The 21,641-nt window shown below is 29.6% G+C and overlaps 3 protein-coding genes and 1 long non-coding RNA gene across 4 annotated transcripts; 3 read left to right on the forward strand and 1 right to left on the reverse strand.

Annotated features, from left to right (window-relative positions):
- The first annotated feature begins 2,489 nt into the window (after positions 1-2,489).
- LOC133030644 (uncharacterized) lies at positions 2,490-3,934 on the forward strand. The gene is made up of 2 exons (XM_061103449.1): positions 2,490-2,779; positions 2,939-3,934. The coding sequence occupies exons 1-2, from the start codon at positions 2,490-2,492 to the stop codon at positions 3,372-3,374; spliced, it is 726 nt and encodes a 241-aa protein (XP_060959432.1). The 3' UTR covers positions 3,375-3,934.
- Positions 3,935-6,260: 2,326 nt separating this feature from the next.
- LOC115699293 (polyketide synthase 4-like) lies at positions 6,261-7,756 on the reverse strand. Its single transcript, NM_001397937.1, is given in 2 exon segments — positions 6,261-7,357; positions 7,526-7,756. Coding segments are annotated over 2 exon segments (1,158 nt in total). The 5' UTR covers positions 7,683-7,756; the 3' UTR covers positions 6,261-6,356.
- Positions 7,757-11,660: 3,904 nt separating this feature from the next.
- Positions 11,661-12,659, forward strand: LOC115699294 (uncharacterized). The gene is made up of 3 exons (XR_004008335.2): positions 11,661-11,795; positions 11,877-12,048; positions 12,417-12,659. It is a non-coding gene; the product is annotated as an uncharacterized LOC115699294 (long non-coding RNA).
- Positions 12,660-17,304: 4,645 nt separating this feature from the next.
- LOC115699292 (phloroisovalerophenone synthase) lies at positions 17,305-20,953 on the forward strand. The gene is made up of 2 exons (XM_030626628.2): positions 17,305-17,669; positions 19,744-20,953. The coding sequence occupies exons 1-2, from the start codon at positions 17,486-17,488 to the stop codon at positions 20,745-20,747; spliced, it is 1,188 nt and encodes a 395-aa protein (XP_030482488.2). The 5' UTR covers positions 17,305-17,485; the 3' UTR covers positions 20,748-20,953.
- Positions 20,954-21,641: the final 688 nt, after the last annotated feature.

A 21,641-nucleotide genomic window follows, 5' to 3' on the forward strand; every position in this document is an offset into this window, starting at 1 on the left:
CTATGTTGTGTATTTTTAAGTAGTGTCTTCTATTGATTAGGAGCAAAAGTCACATGTCATTTTCTTAATTTTATAAATTGATATGCATAGATTTGTATGTTTTTCTTAAGGTAAGTTTATATTTTATATAATCTATCCTAAAAATATTTGTGGATGCTCTTTTTACAATGTTGAATGTTGCATGAATGACTTATTTATGCATGAATACTCAGATAAATATCTATCCATAATTAAAATTGGTGTTGAGGTAGTATTATATAGAATGAGAAAGAAGCCTTTATATGTAATGGAAATTGGAATAACCATTAAGTGTAATTTTTTTTTAAACTCAACAAGTATATATATGTGGAGGAAACTTCATTGAACTTCATTTTTTATGATTAAATGGTATTGTTTATTTTAGTTTGAATTTTTTTAGCTTCAACTATTTTTATTGTGTATTTTCTTATTTTGTTTCTTTTGAAAATGACATCCTGTACACTATTAAGTGATAAGTTGGCAACGTAAATTTTGATTCAGACACATACTTACACAGTGGCATGAATAAAAATTTACAGTGGGTAATTTCTTTAAGGACATTTGACAAAATAATTGATTAACAGTGCTCAGGTTATAGAGTTTGGCGAAGGACACTATAGTGAGTTATAATTTTTTAAATATCAGATCCAATCATGATGCATGACTTTTTTGTTAGATAGATTTTAATAATACCAAAATAATATTTATCCAATTACTTTTTTCTCTAAACTGTTTGTTAACTTTTATTCGACTAACTCATATCAAGTTATTATGTATATACGTACAAATACTCTATAGAATCAGTCAAATTATACATTATTTTTGTATATCTCACGTTATTATTTTTAGAAATGCTAAATGACTAATTAATGATGAGCAATCATCTATTATTTATTAATGAAATTAATTTCCTAACCAAATTACAAGTTCTTTAACATGTTAGATGAAAAAAAAATACAAAAATGAGTAATTATTAATAATATTGTAATGAAATATTACCAAATAAATAAATTTGCGGTGCATTTTAACTCTGCATAATTTTTTAATAATTTGAATTTTCATATTAGTTCATTTTATACCGATTAAGAACATTCAATTTATCTAAGCATGTAAAAATTAATCCATCACTCACAATTTTCATAATTCTATTAGGGAATTTTACAAAAATACTGCTTTTTGACCAAAAGTTTACATTTATACTGGGACACGGCAAAAACAACTTTTGTACTGCCCAAGCCCAATTTCATTACTTTTGTACTGCCCAAGCCCAAGATCATTTCATTTGTACTGTGAACAGTACAACACACGGGAAACAGCCTTGTTCGTGTGTGAGGAGACGCCGGAGACAGAAATCACCAAGAAAAAACCATTAAATCCGGCGAAGAGTTTTTTGAAAAGGAATCAGAATTGAAGAACAACACGAACAGAAAACCGTCCCAACAAAATAACAGAGGTAAACACAACAAACCCAAAAAATAATTTAATTCTTAAGAAACCAAAAAAAATTAAAAATAAAAAAAAAAGGATTTAGATCTGAAGTTTTAAACAAAAAAACTAAAACACAACTGTGATATTCTTTAATTTATGATGCAATAACATAAATGAGGGTTGTTCTATTGTTAATTTGATGTTTGCAACACAAAATGATTTCGAAAAAAAAAAATCGATAAATTGGAACAATTATTCAAACACAACATCAGGGTTGTTCAAATGTTGTTTTGCGGTCAGTACTACAACAACATTCATACATATATGTATCAGACAAATATAATAATAAAAACTTTAAAAAAAAATAATGGGTATTTCTGTTTGGTTGTTTTTGTGTTGTTTTATTGTTGTTTTTTTTTTTTTTGTTGATTTTTTTTTTGTTGTTTTGCTATTGTTTTATTGTTGTTATACAATTGTTTTAACATTAAGTAAGACCCTGGAATGACAGGTAATGGAACGTGTACCAGTACTCATCAAGAGCAATGGACAATGGAATGAAGATCACAATTATGAGAACTATGTGGCTAGTGGAGAATTCATACCAACAAAATGCAAGTACGAAGAGCTACTGCAAATACTGGTTACTTCATTGGGGTGCGAAAACACCAGCACAACACTACAAATACAGTACCAAGCTAAAGAAGGAATACCACCGATCAAAATATGCAACGATCGAAGCCTCTACTTTTACTTGGAATTGAAAATGAAGGAAACAGATTTCACAACATATCCACTATGTGTGAACCAGGAAAACAACAACAAAACACGTGCTGCAACACCAAATTCGATATCCACAACAACACCGAATGAATATAATGTCGCAATGATCGAAAACAACACAACAACGCTTGAAAACAACATAACAACAACAGAATCGTACACAACAGGACAGCAAACGGTAGAAGGGGAAAAGTCAGAAACAATAGAAGATGAGGAGGACAAATTCGACATAATTGACTATGCAAATCAAGTTCTTTGAAGAAATGGTAGAACAACTTGAAAACACCAGTAAAAAACTGGATCCAGAAATTGACATCAACAATGCAAAGTTAATAACAGACAAGCAACACCCCGAAGTGGAAAAAGGACAGGCATACAAAGACAAAGAAACACTAAAAAATGTCCTCAGCTACTACGCAATCAAAAACAACTTTCAGTACAAAGTGTGGAAGTCCTGCTCTCAAGAATACGATGCGAAATGTGTTTATGAAAGCTGCAATTGGTCACTAAGAGCATCGAGAAATGGGCCAACAAACACATTCATAATCAGGAGGTTTGTTTTTTAATAGTTTTGTAATGTTGTTTTTTTTGGCATCCTTAACAAATGACCTGTTTTCACAATTTGTACTGAAATACACATGATTGGTATCTGCAACAGATTTGTTTTAATATTTTTTTAATGTTGTTTTTGTTGTTTTTTTTTTTTCAATAGGTTCTCAAATATGCACACATGCCCCATAAATATAAGGCATGAAGACCAAAGGCAAGCAACATCGAAACTGATAGGGGAATGCATAAAACCGAAGTTCTTGAACATAAAGACCAAGGCAACAGCGATGGACATAAAAGGGGAGTTGAAATACAGATTTGGCATCAAAATGAACTATATGAAAGCTTGGAGAAGTAAGGAACATGCAGTAAACGACTTGAGAGGAAATGCTAGTGACTCGTACAGCCTAATACCGAGTTTCTTACACATGGTGGAAAAAACAAATCCTGGATCATTTGTGGATCTGAAAACGGCAGAAGACAACAGCTTGCTCTTTGTTTTCATGGCGTTGGATGCATCCATAAAAGGGTGGGGAGCATGCAGACCGATAGTTGTTGTGGACGGAACGTTCCTCAAAGCAGCTTATGAAGAACTATGAAGGTATTTATAGACAAAAATAATAAAAATGGGAGGGAAAATGAGAGGGAAGTTTAAGATAGTGGGATGGGATTTGAAATTTTTTAAAATGAAAAAACTACCCACTATTACAACCGTCTAAGCAAACTGAAAAATGGGGAAGAAGATGAACAGTTGAAATGAGAGAGAATACCAATTACAAAATTTAGATTCGAAAATAATATGAAAAAAATAAAAGAAAAATACATAAATACAACACTTTTTCATCATAACACATAACCGTCAAAATCAAAACAATTACTTTTTTTTTATAAAAAAGAAAAAAAAACGTGGCAAAACCCTATCGTGACAAGTGGCAATGAAAACAAACACCACTCACATCAAGCGGCTAAAGTTTTAAAGGCAGTAAACTGCCAAAAAAAAAAAAAAAAAAAAAAAAGTATAAATGTTGAAATTGCCGTGCAACAGTAAAAAAGTTATAAATTGGGAAAAAACAGTATAGGGTGTAAATTTCCCTTCTATTATTTCCTACCACTATATATGTAATTGGTTCATTAATATATTGGAATTACTTTGATTTGTTATTGTTATTGTAGGATTAATTCCCATACAATTATTTACTAAACTTTGGGAAGGGAGAAACTAGTGGGACCCTCATAAATTAGGGAGAAAATAAAGTAGGGAAATTTGATTTTCTATACTTAGAAAATCAAAAAAAAATTTCCCTAAACCAAAAATTTAAAAACTAAAAAAACTATTCCTTTTTTTTCAAAACCCCAAAAATACCCCCCTCACAATATTCTCTCTCTCTCTGCATCATCTCTCTCTCCCTCTATCTCACCCCAACCGCCCACCCTCACCCGAACCACCCTCACCCACCCACGTCAACCCCAACGCCGATCACCACCCTCACCCCCGTCGACCACGACCCCAACTCCTCCGACCCCAACCACAACCCGAAAGAGCAACCCCAGTCCGACCCCAACCCGTCCGACCCTCTGAAACTTTTTTTTTTCCTGCGATTTGAGAGAGGGAAGAAGACAAAGGTCCGATGGTCGGACCTAGGGGTCCGATGGGTCCGATTGGTCGGACCCATCGGACCCCTAGGTCCGACCGCCTTTAAATTTTTTTTTTTTTTTTCTGCGATTTGAGAGAGAGAGGAAGAAAGAGGTCCGACCGTCTGTGAAATTTTTTTTTTTCCTGCGATTTGAGAGAGAGAGGGGAAGAGAGAGGTCCGATGGTCGGACCATGGGGTCCGATGGGTCCGATTGGTCGGACCCCATCGGACCCCATGGTCCGACCATCGGACCTGGGGTGTGGGATTCATGGGACCGGCCGAGACAGAGAGAGAGAGAGATGTTTGGGGGTATTTTTGGGGTTTTGAAAAAAAAGTATAGTTTTTTTAGGGTTTAAATTATTGGTTTAGAAATCAAATTTTTTTATTTTCTAAGTATAAAAAATCAAATTTCCCATAAAGTAAAAGGTTATCTCCCATTTTTATAGGGAATGCATTTCTCTTTCCTTACTTAATTTATTTTAATTTTAATTTTATTAATTAAAAATGAAAAAGACAAATATCCCTTTAAAAAATCTATAAACAGAAAATAATTACATATTTTAATAATAGCAATTTTGTCAAATTAAAGCATTCCGATTACCTTTCCTAGTTATGAAAATCGATCTTACAGACTAAATATTTATATCGTAATATTTTATTTATAATAAATCATAATATTAATGGTATTTAAATTTATTTATTAATTTAAAAATATTGTTCAAATTAATATAATGGAAGAGAATAATTAATCTCACCATTTTTCAATGTATCAACATTACCCTCTTTAAGGGTATTTATATTACTAACGGAATGACATTTTAATATTAAACCTTCCAACAAACAAGGTAATGTTTAACATTACCATTCCATTGCTAACATTAACTCATTCCAAATACCCTCTAAATCTAATTGGGTCGTACTGGGCCTACATATTTTAAGTATTAGTTAGGCCCAGAAAGTAAATTTCGAAGAATAAGGAATAATTACACCACATAGTAAAAGTTAGCATATATCTTAGTTGTTCTACACTTGTTTGTTTTTTAGTTGTTCTACTATTATTTTTAGTTGTTCTGTTTTGTGTTCAACTGTTATTTTATAAAATCACAATATTTTTGAAAAGATTTTCATGTGACAGTATTTTTATAAAAGTTAACCCAAATTTTAATATTTTTGTAAGTTTTCCTTGAATGACATATTATACGTACACAAAGAATAAAGATATATCTTAGCCAATTTTGAAAGAAGTTAGCATGAGCACACTATATTTATTTTCTTCTTTCTTGTAACACATCATTTTTATGGGTGGACTGGTTTTTATTTTAAATACAATAAAATAAATAATTACATTAATGATATTAATGATAAAATAATTAATGATATTTTAAAATAATTATTAAATTAAATAAAATAAAATTCAATACTTAATTACATTAATAATGATATGATATTTTTAAGTGAAGCTAGCTACTAATATCTTTTAGTATTTCTCTTATTTATATATATATATATATATATTTTTTTTTTTTTTTGTAAGGTGATAAATTTTTTTATTATGTAAATGGGACATAGTAAATATACATTTTCACCTTTAAATTTGTTTGAAATAATTATGAATTTTAATTTTAAAAGTAAAATAAGTATTGTTTTTATGAGTACAATAAAATAAGTAATCTACTATAAAACAAAATACTGATTTAATCATGATAAATTATTGAATTATTCTGTTAATTTGGCAACTCGTAAATTATTTAATTAAAAACTTAATTAACCAACAACTTTATTACAACGGTTCATAATTCAAGAAAATTGAATCCAGTGAAAATTAAAAACATAAAGCTAACTTTGATTGATTAGACAATAAGCAACATATATTTAAATTTGAAGTTAAATTTAAATTGGGCATTATTATTCTTTATTGTTGTTTTTATCATTTATTATTATCTTTTATTAATATTTGATGGGAACACTACGCACGACCACTCTTTCGACAGTCAAACCTGGTCCAAACCCAAAAAGAACACCCCACTCAAATCCATCTCCAGTGGTAGACTTCCCTTCCTCCAACGACCTCTTCCTCAACTCATCCATAACAAACAAGACAGTTGAGCTAGACATATTCCCATGCTCACTCAGCACATGACGTGAATCCACAAACTTATCACTCTTTAGATGCAACTTCTCCTCCACTTTGTCCAAAATAGCTTTCCCACCTGGGTGTGTAATCCAAAATATGGAGTTCCAATCACTAATCCCAATAGGAGTAAATGCCTCAATCAAACATTTCTCAATATTATTAGAGATCAACATAGGCACATCTTTATGTAAATCAAATATCAGTCCTGCTTCCCTTATATGTCCCCCAATAGTTCCTTCCGAGTTTGGTAAGATTGTTTGCCCAGTTGACACCAACTCAAATATCGGCCTTTCGCCAACTGACTCATCGGGTTCAGCTCCAACAATTACCGCAGCAGCCCCATCACCAAAGATAGCTTGTCCCACTAGTAATTCGAGGTCAGAATCTGAAGGCCCACGAAACAAGCAAGCCATTATGTCACAACACACGGCGAGAACTCGTGCGCCTTTGTTATTCTCTGCTATGTCCTTGGCAATGCGTAGAACGGTTCCACCACCATAACAGCCTAGTTGATACATCATCACACGCTTCACTGAGGGACTCAGTCCGAGAAGCTTAGCGCAATGGTAGTCTGCACCGGGCATGTCAGTGGTTGATGCGCTAGTGAAGATTAAATGAGTGATTTTAGACTTGGGTTGACCCCATTCTTTGATGGCCTTTGCACAAGCATCCTTCCCAAGTTTTGGAACCTCAACTACCAACATGTCTTGACGTGCATCCAGAGTTTGCATCTCGTGCTCCGCCAATCTTGGGTTTTGCTTTAGGTGTTCTTCATTTAAGAAACAGTTACGTTTCCTTATCATACTTTTGTCACCTACATATACATATAAAGTAAGTACTAATGATACAAGATATTAAACATAAATTTCTTGATGCTTAATATATGATGTAAAAATTCCTTTATTATATAAATAATAGATAATGCGTATACATGGAAAAGTATTATTAGTTGGAAATATATATATTCATATATAATACATACATATTTTTCGAAACTTTTCTTTGAGTTGAGTCATGTGTTCACTTTTGGTGACCCGAAAGTAGTAGTCGGGAAACTCATCTTGTATTAAAATGTTCTCCGGATTGGCGGTGCCGATGGCGAGAACGGAGGCCGGACCCTCAGCACGAAGATGATTCATATTATTATTATTATTATTATGATAATAATGAGTTGTGTATGTGTGATAATATAATTGTTCACAAACACACCTATATATATATATATATATATATATTATGTATGTACAAGATACTACAAGTGAACTTATTACACACAACAACGCTATACATATAAATGTCTAGACATATGTAAAATGAGTGTTAGGTATATAATACCTACTTTCTCACTAATTTGATTTGGCAAATTGATGGTTATATCTTTGACTTTTTTCAAGTTTTTTTTTTTTTTTAATATAATTTTTCAAAATGATTTGTTAATATTTGTTAATTATTAGATATAATAATAGATTCTATATAATAAATATATATATATATGTAATTTTGCTTCTAATATATGTAATTATTTTTTAAGGTGTACTTATATTTATAGTCATGTAAAATAATAACCAAAATTGATAAAACTTTTTCTATTGTTATTATTGGAAGAAAAGAATTAGAGGGAGATTATTTTTTGTTTCATTTTTATTTAAATAACAAAATTTAGTGCTTGCTTGTTGGTAACAATTAGATAATTACTTTTTTATTAATTTAGTTAATTAAGAACTAAAAAGAAACTAAAATTTTTGTTAAGTGAAATTAGAAAAAACAAAAAGTAAAAAGGTACAGGAGTTTAGTTATTAAAAAAAAAACATCACGACATTATAAAAAGGACAATTAAAAGCTTCAAATATAAAAATATTTAAATTTATATATAAAAAAAATAGTTTAAATATTTTAGAAGGTCCTAACCTTTTATAGTATTTCTCCATCCTTATTTGGTCATTTTATTATCTGACCAATTAACATCAAAGTAAACTAACTAACAAATAAGCACAAAATTAATAATAATCTATCATTTAGTGTTAAGTCAATTAATTAAATTAATAATTAACATGATACCACTTGATCTTGGTTGGGTTTTTAAATGAGCATTAAATATTTAGGCAAAAAGATTGTGTTGGGTATAGTTGCCAACTTGCCTTAATTTTGTGTTTAGTTAGATTTGTGTATATATAACATTTTTAATAGGTATTACTCATAGTTATTAAATAAATTTAACTGTAAATATTAATTTTAAAAATATTAAACCATTAAATTTTGATCCAATTACAAATAATAAAGGAGAAATTTAAATTTCTATGCTTAATTTGTTACTTAAAAAAAAATTACCCCATATACTATTTTTTGACTTTTTTTTTAAAAAAAAATTACACTTTGGATTGCTCCAGTAGTTACTCTGGTGGTTTCTATATGGATTTTGGTTATAATTTAGGTTGCTCCTTTAGTTAGTATGTAGATTGCTATGTGAATTTCTGTAAAAAAAAAATGTAAAAAAAAAAAAAAACTATTTTGAAGTATAAAAATAAAAAAATCCCTAAGAGTATATCAAAAAAATATCTACTTAATTTGTCGCTATATCAAAATATGTTCATATATAAAAATATTTAAATCAAACTCAATTTTTTTTTTTAATTTTTTTTTTTAGTCTATGGAACAACCTCAACCTGCTATATGATGTGAAAGTAAGAAATTTTTCTAATTAGATAGAAAAATTAAGTATAAAAACTCAATTTTTTCTAATTTTACATATTCATAGGTAATACCCATTAAAAATATATAGAGTATTTTAGACTCGATGGTGCTCTCTATCATGTTTTATATCTATTATATATTTATTTTCATATAATGTTATGCATATTGTAGTTATGTATGACTTTTGTTATAGGAAAATTTCATTTTTTATTCTTAATTAAAAATACACCTCATAATAAAATTTGGAACCCCACTTAATTTATGCCAAATAATATCTTTGATTATATTTTTGGACCTTTTTACCCTTGTTTAATTAAAAATAGATACAAAATTTGAACCTCACTCCCTTTTTCTCCCCCTCTCGTCTCTCCCTCTCTCATATTTTTCTCTCTATCTACATCATCTCTCTCTCTCTCTGGTAGATAGTCAAACCACACCCTAATCTCAAGAATCATTCACTATTATAATGGATAAGTTTTTTCTTAACAATTTCTTAAACATTTAGAATAGTATGTAGTTTATTCTGCTATATGTGTGTAGTGTTTGTTTGAAAAGCCAAGATCTGACTTTCTTGCAATTGCTAGGTTTTTAACGTTTTATCGATGGTTTATTAATACTATGCTGATGTTGTGAAAAATTGTATACGCAAGTGCACGCAATTGTAACAAGTAATAAAGTGATAAATCGAGTATTGTCTCCACAGGGATTGAAAATTGAAAATTGATTTATAAAACTAATTACTCACAAATTGGTTTTAACAAAAAAATAAAATAAAAAAAAAAGTGATGAGAATATGTAAAAAAAAAAATTAACAAACACAAACTATGATAAAACAAGCTAGAACTATTAAATTGACCTAAAAAATTCAAAGTTGATATAATGGTGCAAATGAGTATTGTTGCAAATTGATGATGTCAACTAGGAATTTAAAATGTCATAATCCTTTTTCCAAAGTGTTTATGATTTGATTCTATAATTAATTAACATATTCCTATGCCCAATTAATTTTAAGAATACCAATTTAAGCACAATTCCTTCAAGTCATACAAGGTAAATAACATATTCCTATGCCATTTACAAATCACACTTTTCCAAGTTGATATTCATGCATCATTCAAGCAATTCCACTAACCCTATTTTTTCCAAAATCAAGATTAGCTACTACTTACTAATGATGATCAAACAAAAGTAAGCAATTGCACAATAAACACTCTTGAATGAACAAAATCAATTCACTAAACATAGCAACAAAATATTAAATCACAATTTTTAGCCAAAAAAATAATTCTAGCAAAAAGAAAATTAGCCCATACTTAATTGTGCAAAAATTACAAAATTCCAAATAAGAGAAGGATGAAAAGAAAAGCCTATATTAGAGTTGTCACAATACTCCAAGTTTTTTTTGCCAAAATCTTCTTCTTCTTCCTCTTGATTTTCGTCAATCTCAAATTAAAATGCTAAACTAAAATCCTAAATAATGCTCAAATAAAACTCTCTCTCTCTCTCTCTCTCTCTCTCTCTCTCTCTCTCTCTCTCTCTCTTCTTTTTTCTTCTTTTTCTTCATTTTTCTTTTTTTCTTCTGCGTCAGGAGCAAGCAGCAAAAACGCAACCGCCTTTTCTTCCAATTCTCTTCTTGTTTCTAAGGCCTATCATGGGGAGGAAATAAAATAATTTTTTTAAAAAAAAATACACGAGCTACATTGTGAAAATAAAAAGAGACTCGAAGTTCTTAAAAGTAGACATGACCTTGACAAAATCGAATAGAAAATAAAATGGATCTTGAAAGTTTCTCATCGAACATAAATAAGTTTAGCTCTAATATATCTTATTGGCTTTAGACAACACCTATCATGGGGTTAAAATAAAATTTATATATATATATTTTTTTTAAAAAAAAAAAAAAGAAAATGAAAACTACATTGTAAAAACGAAGAGAGATTCTAAGCTCTAGAAAGTAGACGTGATCTTGACGAAATTGAATTGAAACTAGAGTGAACTTTTACTGTATCTCATCGAACATAAACAAGGCTCTAATATATTAAATTGGATGCTTACTGTGTAATATATTAAAAAACACAAGCTGCATTGTGAAAAATATACCCGAGATATTAATGTTTTTCGATTCCTAGACTGGATCTCGTTGAAACTATACTGACCTTGAATATATCTTAAAAATCATGGACCAGGTATATACTTTATCTAATAAGATGTATAATTGATGCTCATGAAACTTGAAATGACCTTTACACAGAGTTTTGAAGCCTTTTAAAATAGACGAGACCTTGACAAAATGGAATAGTAACTAAAGTGGACTCTCACAATATCTCATTTAACATAATAAAGCTCTAATGTATCCAATTAATTATAGAGAAGATGAAGGCCAGATGCTCGCCTCTCAGACTAACAAAAAAAATTATGCAGATCCGAAACGCAGAATTATAGAGCTTCAAGTAGGAGATTATGTGTTCCTACAGGTATCTCCAATGAAGGGAATTAAACGTATTGGGAAAAAGAGCAAGATATGCCCTAGATTTACAGGACCTTTTGACATTCTCAAGAAGGTTAGATTAGTTGCATATTGTCTAGCTTTGCCTCCAGCATTATCAACATTTCATAATGTATTTCACGTTTCTATGTTACAGAAATACATCTTGGATGATCCCACTCATGTATTGAGTTATGAAAACTTAGAGCTCCAACCAGATTTGTCATATGAAGAGCAGCCAGTACAAATCCTTGTCACTTAGGGGCCTGTAAATTATCGAGCAGCAGTTTCCACTCAGGTTGACTGGCACACTTAAATTCAAAATCAAGGTAAGATTAGTATAATAATTGCATATATAATTACATGTTCAGCGTACATGTTTATGAATGCATGTTAGATAACATATCGGTAATGATGGTGTTAGAGTACATAGAATTGCACTGAATACCGATAGATATATGTTTGGCAAAGTACTGATTGATGTTATCATATCCATACGACTAGAATACCGAGTATAGGCTGATATTATGGTCATTAGTACTATCATACGAATGTTATAGACTCAATGCGCGTGGGATGTGGGATATGGTTATAATTGGGTGTATGGGCGCCTAGTTATAATCCAGTTTATAATTATGTTATAATTATGATTTTCTTATTGAGTCTGTCAACTCACAGATATTGTTTATATGTGTAGGTAAGGGCAAGGTAAAGGCTGAACAGCAATGAGCTCGAGCTAATGAAGATTGTACATATTGCGACAATTAGACCTGGAGTGTTCGATCTTCGGGACAACATGCTGTATTTTGGTGGTTGCTAAACGACAACTTTTGTAATTAATTATCTTGTAATACAATTTTAAATTTTAAAGAAGGGATCCCAAATTATGTAAAACTTTTGTTGATTTAATTTTAAAGGTTAATAAAGAAAGTTTTAATTATCTATGTTTTTCCATAAACAATCTGATTAGTAAAGGAGAGCACAACATTAAGAAATCACAATAACACGTCTAATCTAGTAGGGTGTTACAGTAAATAATTACCATGGCTCTGAGGCCAATTGTTGGAACTTATTTTACCAGGATCTTAATTTACTAACAATGTTTGATTATATTCGTTATAATCTAACATCCTAAAATATGAAACTCATAAAATGATAATTAAACTCATAAATGGAATAGAATCCTCACATTGGGTTCAGCAGAAATTAGTGACTCCTTCCGTTCAATCACTATAACCCTTGATTCCGTTATGTAGCAAGGTATTTGCCAAGTTATGAACATGGATAACTTCCTTAAATCCGATAAGTGACAATTCTACAAAGTCTTCTATAAAGGAACAATTTTCGGATAGAAATTATAGCTATATTTTTTTTAAAATAATATATATATATATAGAGAGAGATTACTTAGAATGAATTAGAATGACAAAGCTCTAATGTCTTTCTTTATTATATAGACAACACACTAGTATTAGATTAGATGAGATGGGTTAAAATAAGAAGAAATTACACTCCATACCTTTTTTATATTGTCCTTTTTTATTTTGCCTTCTTTTTTAAAATCTATCATTTTTACCTCCTTTTTTAAACATTGTACCAATTTTGCTCCTGCCACTTCAAGATACCTTCCATGTGACTCTCTTATGTCAGAGTATTTTGGGTACAATACATATAAAAAGAGGTATGCTTCAATTAAATATAAAATTAGAGGTAAATTTGATTAATTGATTAATAAAAGTGGTATTTTTCAACTTACCCCTTAAAATAAAGACTATTGTGCCTCAAATCCAACCCATGGCCGAATACACTAAGTATGGCCCATGGATTTGATTTTTGCCACTTTATTTCATTTAATGAAACAATATGTATTTTTTTTTTTAATTTTAACATTTATTTTATATAGTTACTTAAAAATTAATTTTTATTTAATTAATTAAATCCTTATTTTCTATTTTCTTCTCAAATTTGCCGAATCTTAGTAAAATTTTTCAAATAAGACATAGTCTATTTTCAAATTCTAATTGACTTATTAAATCAATTAGTTGAGTCTACAAGGCAATATTATCCTAAATAATATAGGACCATGGGCCTATAAAATTAAGCTCCCAATTAGTAGATCTGAAATTTACTAAGTAAATTTTCTAACTTATTAATTTTTTGTTACTCTACTAAAGAATTGGAATCGCACTCTGAATTACATAGAATGCTCTATATACTAAATATAGATACACTATAAATTATCTATTATTTCAATCTATATAATTAATGATTTAATTAGTAAACGGGTCTGTTAAGAAAAAACTAACGGACTTACAAAAATAGTGAGCTATGGGACTATTACTGTCAATTTTTGAGGTTGGAGACTTATCTGCATCAAGTTAAAGTTTTTGAGGACTTATGCCACAATTTTTCCTTTAAATAATCTATTTATTTTTTTAATGAAAATTATTGTTTGGACCAAAAATGCTTCAACACGTGACATTTTTGCATAAGTTAATGGACCAATTAAAATGAAGACTAATGCACTAACAAGAATTGGGCTTGAGGATTATTATCGCAATTTTTCGAGGTTAAAGACTTCTCTGCATCAAAATAAATTTTTTAGGAACTTTTACTGTAATTTTCCCTTAATAGAATAAAGTTTGAAAATATTTTTTTGGAAACAATTTCGGTTTGTTAAGTAAATTTAATATACTTTTATTAATTTAAAACTTTTTTACCATGTTTTTTAGTATTTTATTTTAAATTTTTTAAAATTAATACAAAAATTATTTTTTTTTTAAAACCAACTTTTTTTAATATAAGATGGAAAATTTTAGTATTGGTAAAAAAAAGATAGAACCTAACAGTAGGGGTATGATCATATATGAGAAATTTGATTTTCTATACTTAAAAAACTTAATTTTTTTTTTTAAACCAATACATTTTACACTACAAAAAATATGACATTTTTTTCTAAACCCCAAAAATACCCCTCTCTATCTACTTCGTCTCTCTCTCGGACCGAACAAAAAAAAAAAGGCACAGTGGTCCGATGGTCGGACCCCATCAGACCACTGTGCATTTTTTTTTCTGTTCGGTCTGAGAGAGAGACGAAGAGAGAGAGGGACTGTCGTGCGTCGTGGGTGGGGGCGGTCAACAGTGGGTGGGTGGGTTTGAGGCTCACGGTGAGAGAGAAAAGAGAGAGGGGGTTAGGGCGGTCAACAGTGGGTGGGTTCGATCTACGGTGGTTGGGTGCGGTGGTTAACCGTGGGTGGTGTCGATTTTTGGGTGGTGCGATGGCTCACGCGTTGGGTTGGGAGGGTTTCCTATGACACAGAAAGGAGGAAGAGAGAGATGGTTGAGAATAATGAGAGGGGTATTTTAGGGTTTAGGGAAAAGTGGTCATATTTTTTGTAATGTAAAATGTATTGGTTTAAAATTTTTTTTTAAGTTTTTTAAGTATAAAAAATCAAAATTTTCTCATATATTAATAATATTAAGAATTCATGGATAAAAATGCTAATTATTAAAAAGAAAGTTTAGCAACCTACTTACCATGAAAACAATAAATCAATAGATTCTATACGTATTCAAGAGGTAAGAATACTACAATGTCTAGATAATAGGGGAAGAACGACTTTCCAATATAATTAAAATTAAATTGAAAAACAAAACATCATTAATATGTTTATAAATATACTACAAGAAAAAAGAGATATAGGCACGATAAAATTAGTGCCAACAGATGCAGATTTTAGTGTCTATAGTTATTTTGGCACGACTTGTCGTGCCAATAGGTTCGTGTTTAAAACAAGCAACAGGCACCACAAATATCGGCGTGCTAATTGACTGATGCCTTTTAACATTTCTTTACTTTTTTTAGCATTGTTATTGTGCACCAGACACCAGTAGTGCTTAGTGTACCTTCTATAAATGGGGTTCCACGATTGGTTAGTAATATTTTCTAAAAGCTATTTCATTAAGTTATATGAGACTCAATATTTAATTACATAAATACTGATATGATACCCAAAAAAAAATACTAGGCACTAACTAATAGTACTTTTAACCATGTTTTTTGAATCGAATAAATTATTAAAAAAACTCTCTTCCACGCTTTTTTTTTTAATCGAATAAATTATTAAAAAAAACTCTGTTTCACTCATATATATATGAGAGTCCTCTCAACTATTTTGGTTCCTAATCAAACCTTTTTTTTAACCCAAAAAAAAAATGTTTTTAGCATATAATAATAAAAATATAAATACATATATTGAGATATTTGAAAAAAAAAAAAAAAAAACTTTGTTTCAAATGAAACAATTGGGCCAAGGTGGGGTAATCACACCTATTAAACTTTGAAAAATTTACAAAAATACTGAAATTTAGATTAATTTTTACAAAAATATTATCACACAATTTTTTTTTATAAAATACTTTGTTTTTATAAAACAACATTAGAATATAAAATAGAACAACTAAAAAATAACCGTTGAACAACATTGACAACTTAACACAATACACAGTATAAAACTTATACAGTATTTTTGAAAAAAATTCTACCTCACAGTATAAAAATAAAAAAGTTAAAAATTTCAGTATATGATGTAATTATCCTTTAAACTTTATTGATTATATATTTATATTAAAAATTTCAATAATATACATTATGTGAAAACTAAAAATTAAGTAGCCAAAATAAGTTAAAAACTAAGGCCGTCTCTGACATTATGTTCCTACATACACAATTCGTAAAATTTAATGTAAAATTTAATATTCTATTTTTAAAAAAATAATATTTTTATTTAAAAATATAACAAATTAATAACTTTATTATTCATTTTATTATTTTATCATAGATTAAAATAAATGTAAAAAGTTTATAATTTAAGAAATTAAATAAGTAATTTTAATAATGAAACAATGATATTAATGGTAAAAATATGTGAATTTTATGTTTTTAACACTTAAATACAAAAATTAAAATTTTAACGGCAAAACTTATTGAATTTCTATTTTGTTTTACTCTTTACACTTCGATTTAAAAAATTCAGTTAAGTGTCACATTGGAATACCCACGTGCAGGGTCGATGCTAAGCATAGGCGAGCTAGCCCTGCGCCTAGGGGCCACTCATTTTAGAGGCCCAAATAAAAAAATAGTACTTTTTAAAAAATATACATTTTTTTTTAATAATTTTCAACTTAAGACCGGCCCTACCCACATTTACACGTGGCAATCTACTGTGACACTTAACTGAAATTTTTAAACAGAATTGTAGCAAGTAATACAGAATAGGGGTTCAATAAATTTTGTTATCAAAATTTTAATTTTTATAGTTAAGTGGTAAAAAATATAAAATTCAATTAATTTTTCGACCAATATATCCTAATAAAATATTAAAAATGACACAAAAATAAATACAAAAGAATTTTATTGTAATGTAAAATTTCCATGATACTATATTGTAAACCAAACTTAAATCAATTTTTACTATATAACAATTATGGAACTATGAATATTTTGGCAATAGATCTCCATTGGAGATGTACCTAAGAATGTAGGGTATTAATTTTTATTCGTTCCTATGTATATATTTCCACATTGTGCAAAATTATTCAACCTCTCGATTTATAATGGCCATATATCTTACCTATATTAAACTCAACTAAATTCTAACTAACTCTACTTCTTCACATTATAAATATGTATAATTTATAAGAAACACAAGATTGTTCTCACTTAGCTAGTAATTAATTTCACTTATACATATACATAATTATAATATGGCTTCCATAACTGTGGACCAAATTCGAAAGAGCCAGCGTGCTGATACTCCGGCCGCCATTCTCGCCATCGGCACGGCCAATCCGGCCAATTTTGTGACCCAAGCTAATTATCCCGATTACTACTTCAACGTCACCAAAAGCCAACACATGACTAACCTCAAAAATAAGTTTCAACATATATGTATGTATAATACTCCTCTTTCTCTCATCAAACTTATATATGTAATATACATACTAGTTGTTAGTAATATGCATGTTTGTTTAGAGTTATTAGTGTTACTATTATTATTAATTTAAATAATAATAATAATAATAAGTAAATTAATAATACAATTTAATTATATTTATATTTAGAAAATATAAATTATTTAATTTTAAATTTATTTATAAAAAAAAATATATCTAATTAATTTTGTTAAACAATAAAATAAGTAAATAAATTAAATAATATAACTAATAAATTTGTTGTAAAGTATGATTGATTAATTAAATTAGTAAACAACTCGCGATTCGTTGTGAATTTTTTTAAAAAAATTAAATTCAAATTACATTTTTTATTTAATTATAATTAAGCAATAAATTGTATCAAATTTTAATTTTTATTAATTTTTCATAACCGCGCCTCTCCCAGTTATAATAATAATAAATCAAAAAGAATGATTTATAACTTTTGTTTTTTATTACTTAGGTTCCTTATCCTTATTATAAATGTTTATTAGTGTTGAATAAATAATATATATACATATATCTTATAGATTTGGATTATAATTATTTTTCAGTAATTATATATATATAATGTTATTGATATTTATTATAACTACTAATATGTAAATATATATTTTTTTAAAAAAAATATATAAATATGTATTTAAAATGGGGATGACTCACTCATCGATTTTAACATATATCTATCTACAAATTTCTTTTATTTGAAATAACTTTTTTTTTTAAAAAAAAATCGTTACATGGGGATGACTCTAAAAGAAAAATTGTTAAAATGGTTTTTTTCTAAATAAATAAATAACTCATAAAAAAATCAACTTTTCTTAGAATTTTTTTAAACCATATTGTATTTGTTTGTGATGTTGATCTACTTTTAAGATTAACTGGTTAATATATGCATGTAACTTTTGACTTCTTGATGATTAGTATATTATTTGAAAATTGTATCACCCGAAAAAAAATAACCCAATATAAAATATGAAACTCATAATTAAATTATTCAAAAGCATAATCAAGAACAATATAATACCTGCCATTGGCTAAGCTCGAGTAATTTGAAAATTTAAATATATTTATCAATAAGTAGAATATATTTTTGCATTTTATTTAGTATTATCAATGGTTGGTAGAAAAATTAATTATAAATTTAAAATTTGGTCGCTCTAACTCTTTAATTATTCTATATATTTAAAGAACATCTAGTCTACATAATTTATTCTATATGTGTTCATCGAGTAGTAGAGGGCCTAGAGGCCACTTTCATATTTCAACTTATGGAATGTATTATGTCTTTTACGAGTACTACTATTTTAGTCATCACCATCCTTAAAGCCAAAGTTACTTTGATCTTTGTTTTCAAAAAACTTTCCGCTTAGTAAGAACTTCAAAAATCTCCTTCTCACTTCTCCATACCACGCCACAGGATCTTCATCTTTCCTACTCTTAAGCCGACACAATTGAGCTTTACATTCCATAATTTTATTCTCGGTAAATGTTGATGGAGCAATCTTTGATAGTGAAAGGAAGTTTGGGGCAGCTGGTGTGGCTCGTGATCACAACGACCGATTTATTGAGGGTTTACTGCCTCATTTGTTGGTCGTGTTGATTCGGCTATGGTTGAGGTCGTGGGGGTTGAGGAGGTTTTGAGTTGGATAAAAGAAAAATATTGGGAGCAATAAGTACAAGTTGAAACTGACTCTTTGGTTGTCGTTCAGGCAGTCCAAGGCTCTTTGAATATCCCATCTTCTTTTGGTCAACATGTAGTTGCTTGTCGATCTTTGTTGGCCTCTTTACCCTTAGTCAAGTTATATTTTGTTAAACGTTCTTCAAACAAAATTGTGTAATGTATTGCTCGTAGCTCTTGTTTATATTCAGATTGTATTTTCAGTGAAAGTAATACCCCTGCTAAACTTTTAAAGCTTTAGAAAAGTTACCATTTTTCTTAGAAAAAACTAGTCTTTAAAAAAAAATAAAGACTTTATTTATTATCTGTTTTTTACTTTGATAACATATTTGAATTAATGGTGTTGCAGGTAATAACACGACAATAAGAAAACGTTACACACACTTAGATGAAGAGTATTTGAAGCAAAACCCAAACATGTGTGAGTACATGGCACCATCCCTAAATGCACGTCAATCCATGTTGGTCACAGAGGTTCCCAAGCTTGGAAAAGAAGCTGCCATGAAGGCCATCAAAGAATGGGGACAACCCAACAAATCTAAGATCACACATCTAATCTTTTGCACCATGTCCGGTATCGATATGCCCGGTGCCGACTACCATTGCGCAAAGCTTCTCGAACTCGAACCAACCGTAAAGCGTGTGATGTTGTATCAACACGGTTGTCACGGCGGCGGAACCGTTCTACGCCTCGCAAAGGATTTAGCAGAGAATAACAAAGGTGCTCGAGTTCTCGCTGTGTGTTCTGATATCATGGCTTTCATGTTTCGTGGGCCTACTAAGTCTCATTTAGCTTCCATGGTGGGACAAGCTTTGTTTGGAGATGGAGCTTCAGCAGTTATTGTTGGTGCTGAACCCAATGAGTCAATGGGGGAAAGACCCATATTTGAGTTAGTATCAGCTGCGCAAACGATCTTGCCAAACTCAGACAAAGCCATCATTGGAAATGTTAGGGAAATGGGGTTGACATTTGACTTACGTAAAGATGTTCATTTGTTGATTTCTAACAACATTGAGAAGAGTTTGATGGAGGCATTCACTCCAATTGGGATTAGTGATTGGAACTCCTTATTTTGGATTACACATCCAGGTGGACCAACTATTCTGAATGCAGTGGAAGCTGAACTTGAGTTGAAGAAAGAGAAGTTGGAAATTTCACGTTATGTGCTAAGTGAGTATGGAAACATGTCAAGCTCATGTGTGTTTTTTATAATGGATGAATTGAGAAAGAGATCGTTGAAGGAAGGGAAATCCACCACTGGGGATGGGTTTGAGTGGGGTGTTCTTTTTGGGTTTGGCCCTGGCTTGACTGTGGAGACACTAGTCTTACATAGTGTGGCCATCAAGAACTAATTAGTAAAAATATTAGAATTGGTATAAGCTAAAATTTTCATGATGTTTTTGTCCTAAGACTTTTAATGGTGTGGCTTACGTTTTAGCTAAGGTAGTTTTTTCTTTGAATGATCATTATGTATGGTGGTTTGGCTACTCTGATTGTATTACTGATGCTTTTAAATAAATTGTTATGATTAATAGTATTGTCTGGTACTCTTTTTCTACTCTTGAGGTTTTAATGAGACTTTTTTTTAAAAAAAAAATATTGAGAGTTACATATTATATTTTAAATTAGATTGTACAATCTCATACTAAATTATACAAATAATGTGATACCATGTCAAATAGTGTTGGTAACATTGATTTGATTCCCTTTATCAATGTTCAGTTAATATATAATTACTTGATATCAATTGTTAAATTATGGTTTATATATATATATATATATATAAATACTTGCTTAATTTTAGTTAACTTATAAACTCATTAACATGTTTATAATAAATTTAGTATGTTTATAACATTTTTATAACACACTTGTGAACAATTTAATATATTTATGTCCTATTTAACTAAAAAGATATAATTTAAATATAATAAATTTAAGAGTGTATACTCTTACATAGGTCATTGCCATGTTATTTTTGGATTAGGCATGTCAATCATTAAACGACTCGTTTAATTGGGTTAGTCGTGTCAACCCAGAAATGACTCAAACCTATTTAAGGCAAACCCAAACTCATTTGTTTCGTGTGGATATTAAGTCGTGTTATCGTGTTTGTCCCATATTGCCAACACTACCGATACACGCCTGATTTCTATTATTTTAATATATCATGAACCTTTTATCCTTATAATTTTTTGCCAAGTTATTTTCAAAAAGAGTTGCTAAAGGGGTTGTGCATATATCCG

This window comes from Cannabis sativa, chromosome 8, assembly GCF_029168945.1.
Source record: "Cannabis sativa cultivar Pink pepper isolate KNU-18-1 chromosome 8, ASM2916894v1, whole genome shotgun sequence".
NCBI lineage: Eukaryota > Viridiplantae > Streptophyta > Magnoliopsida > Rosales > Cannabaceae > Cannabis > Cannabis sativa.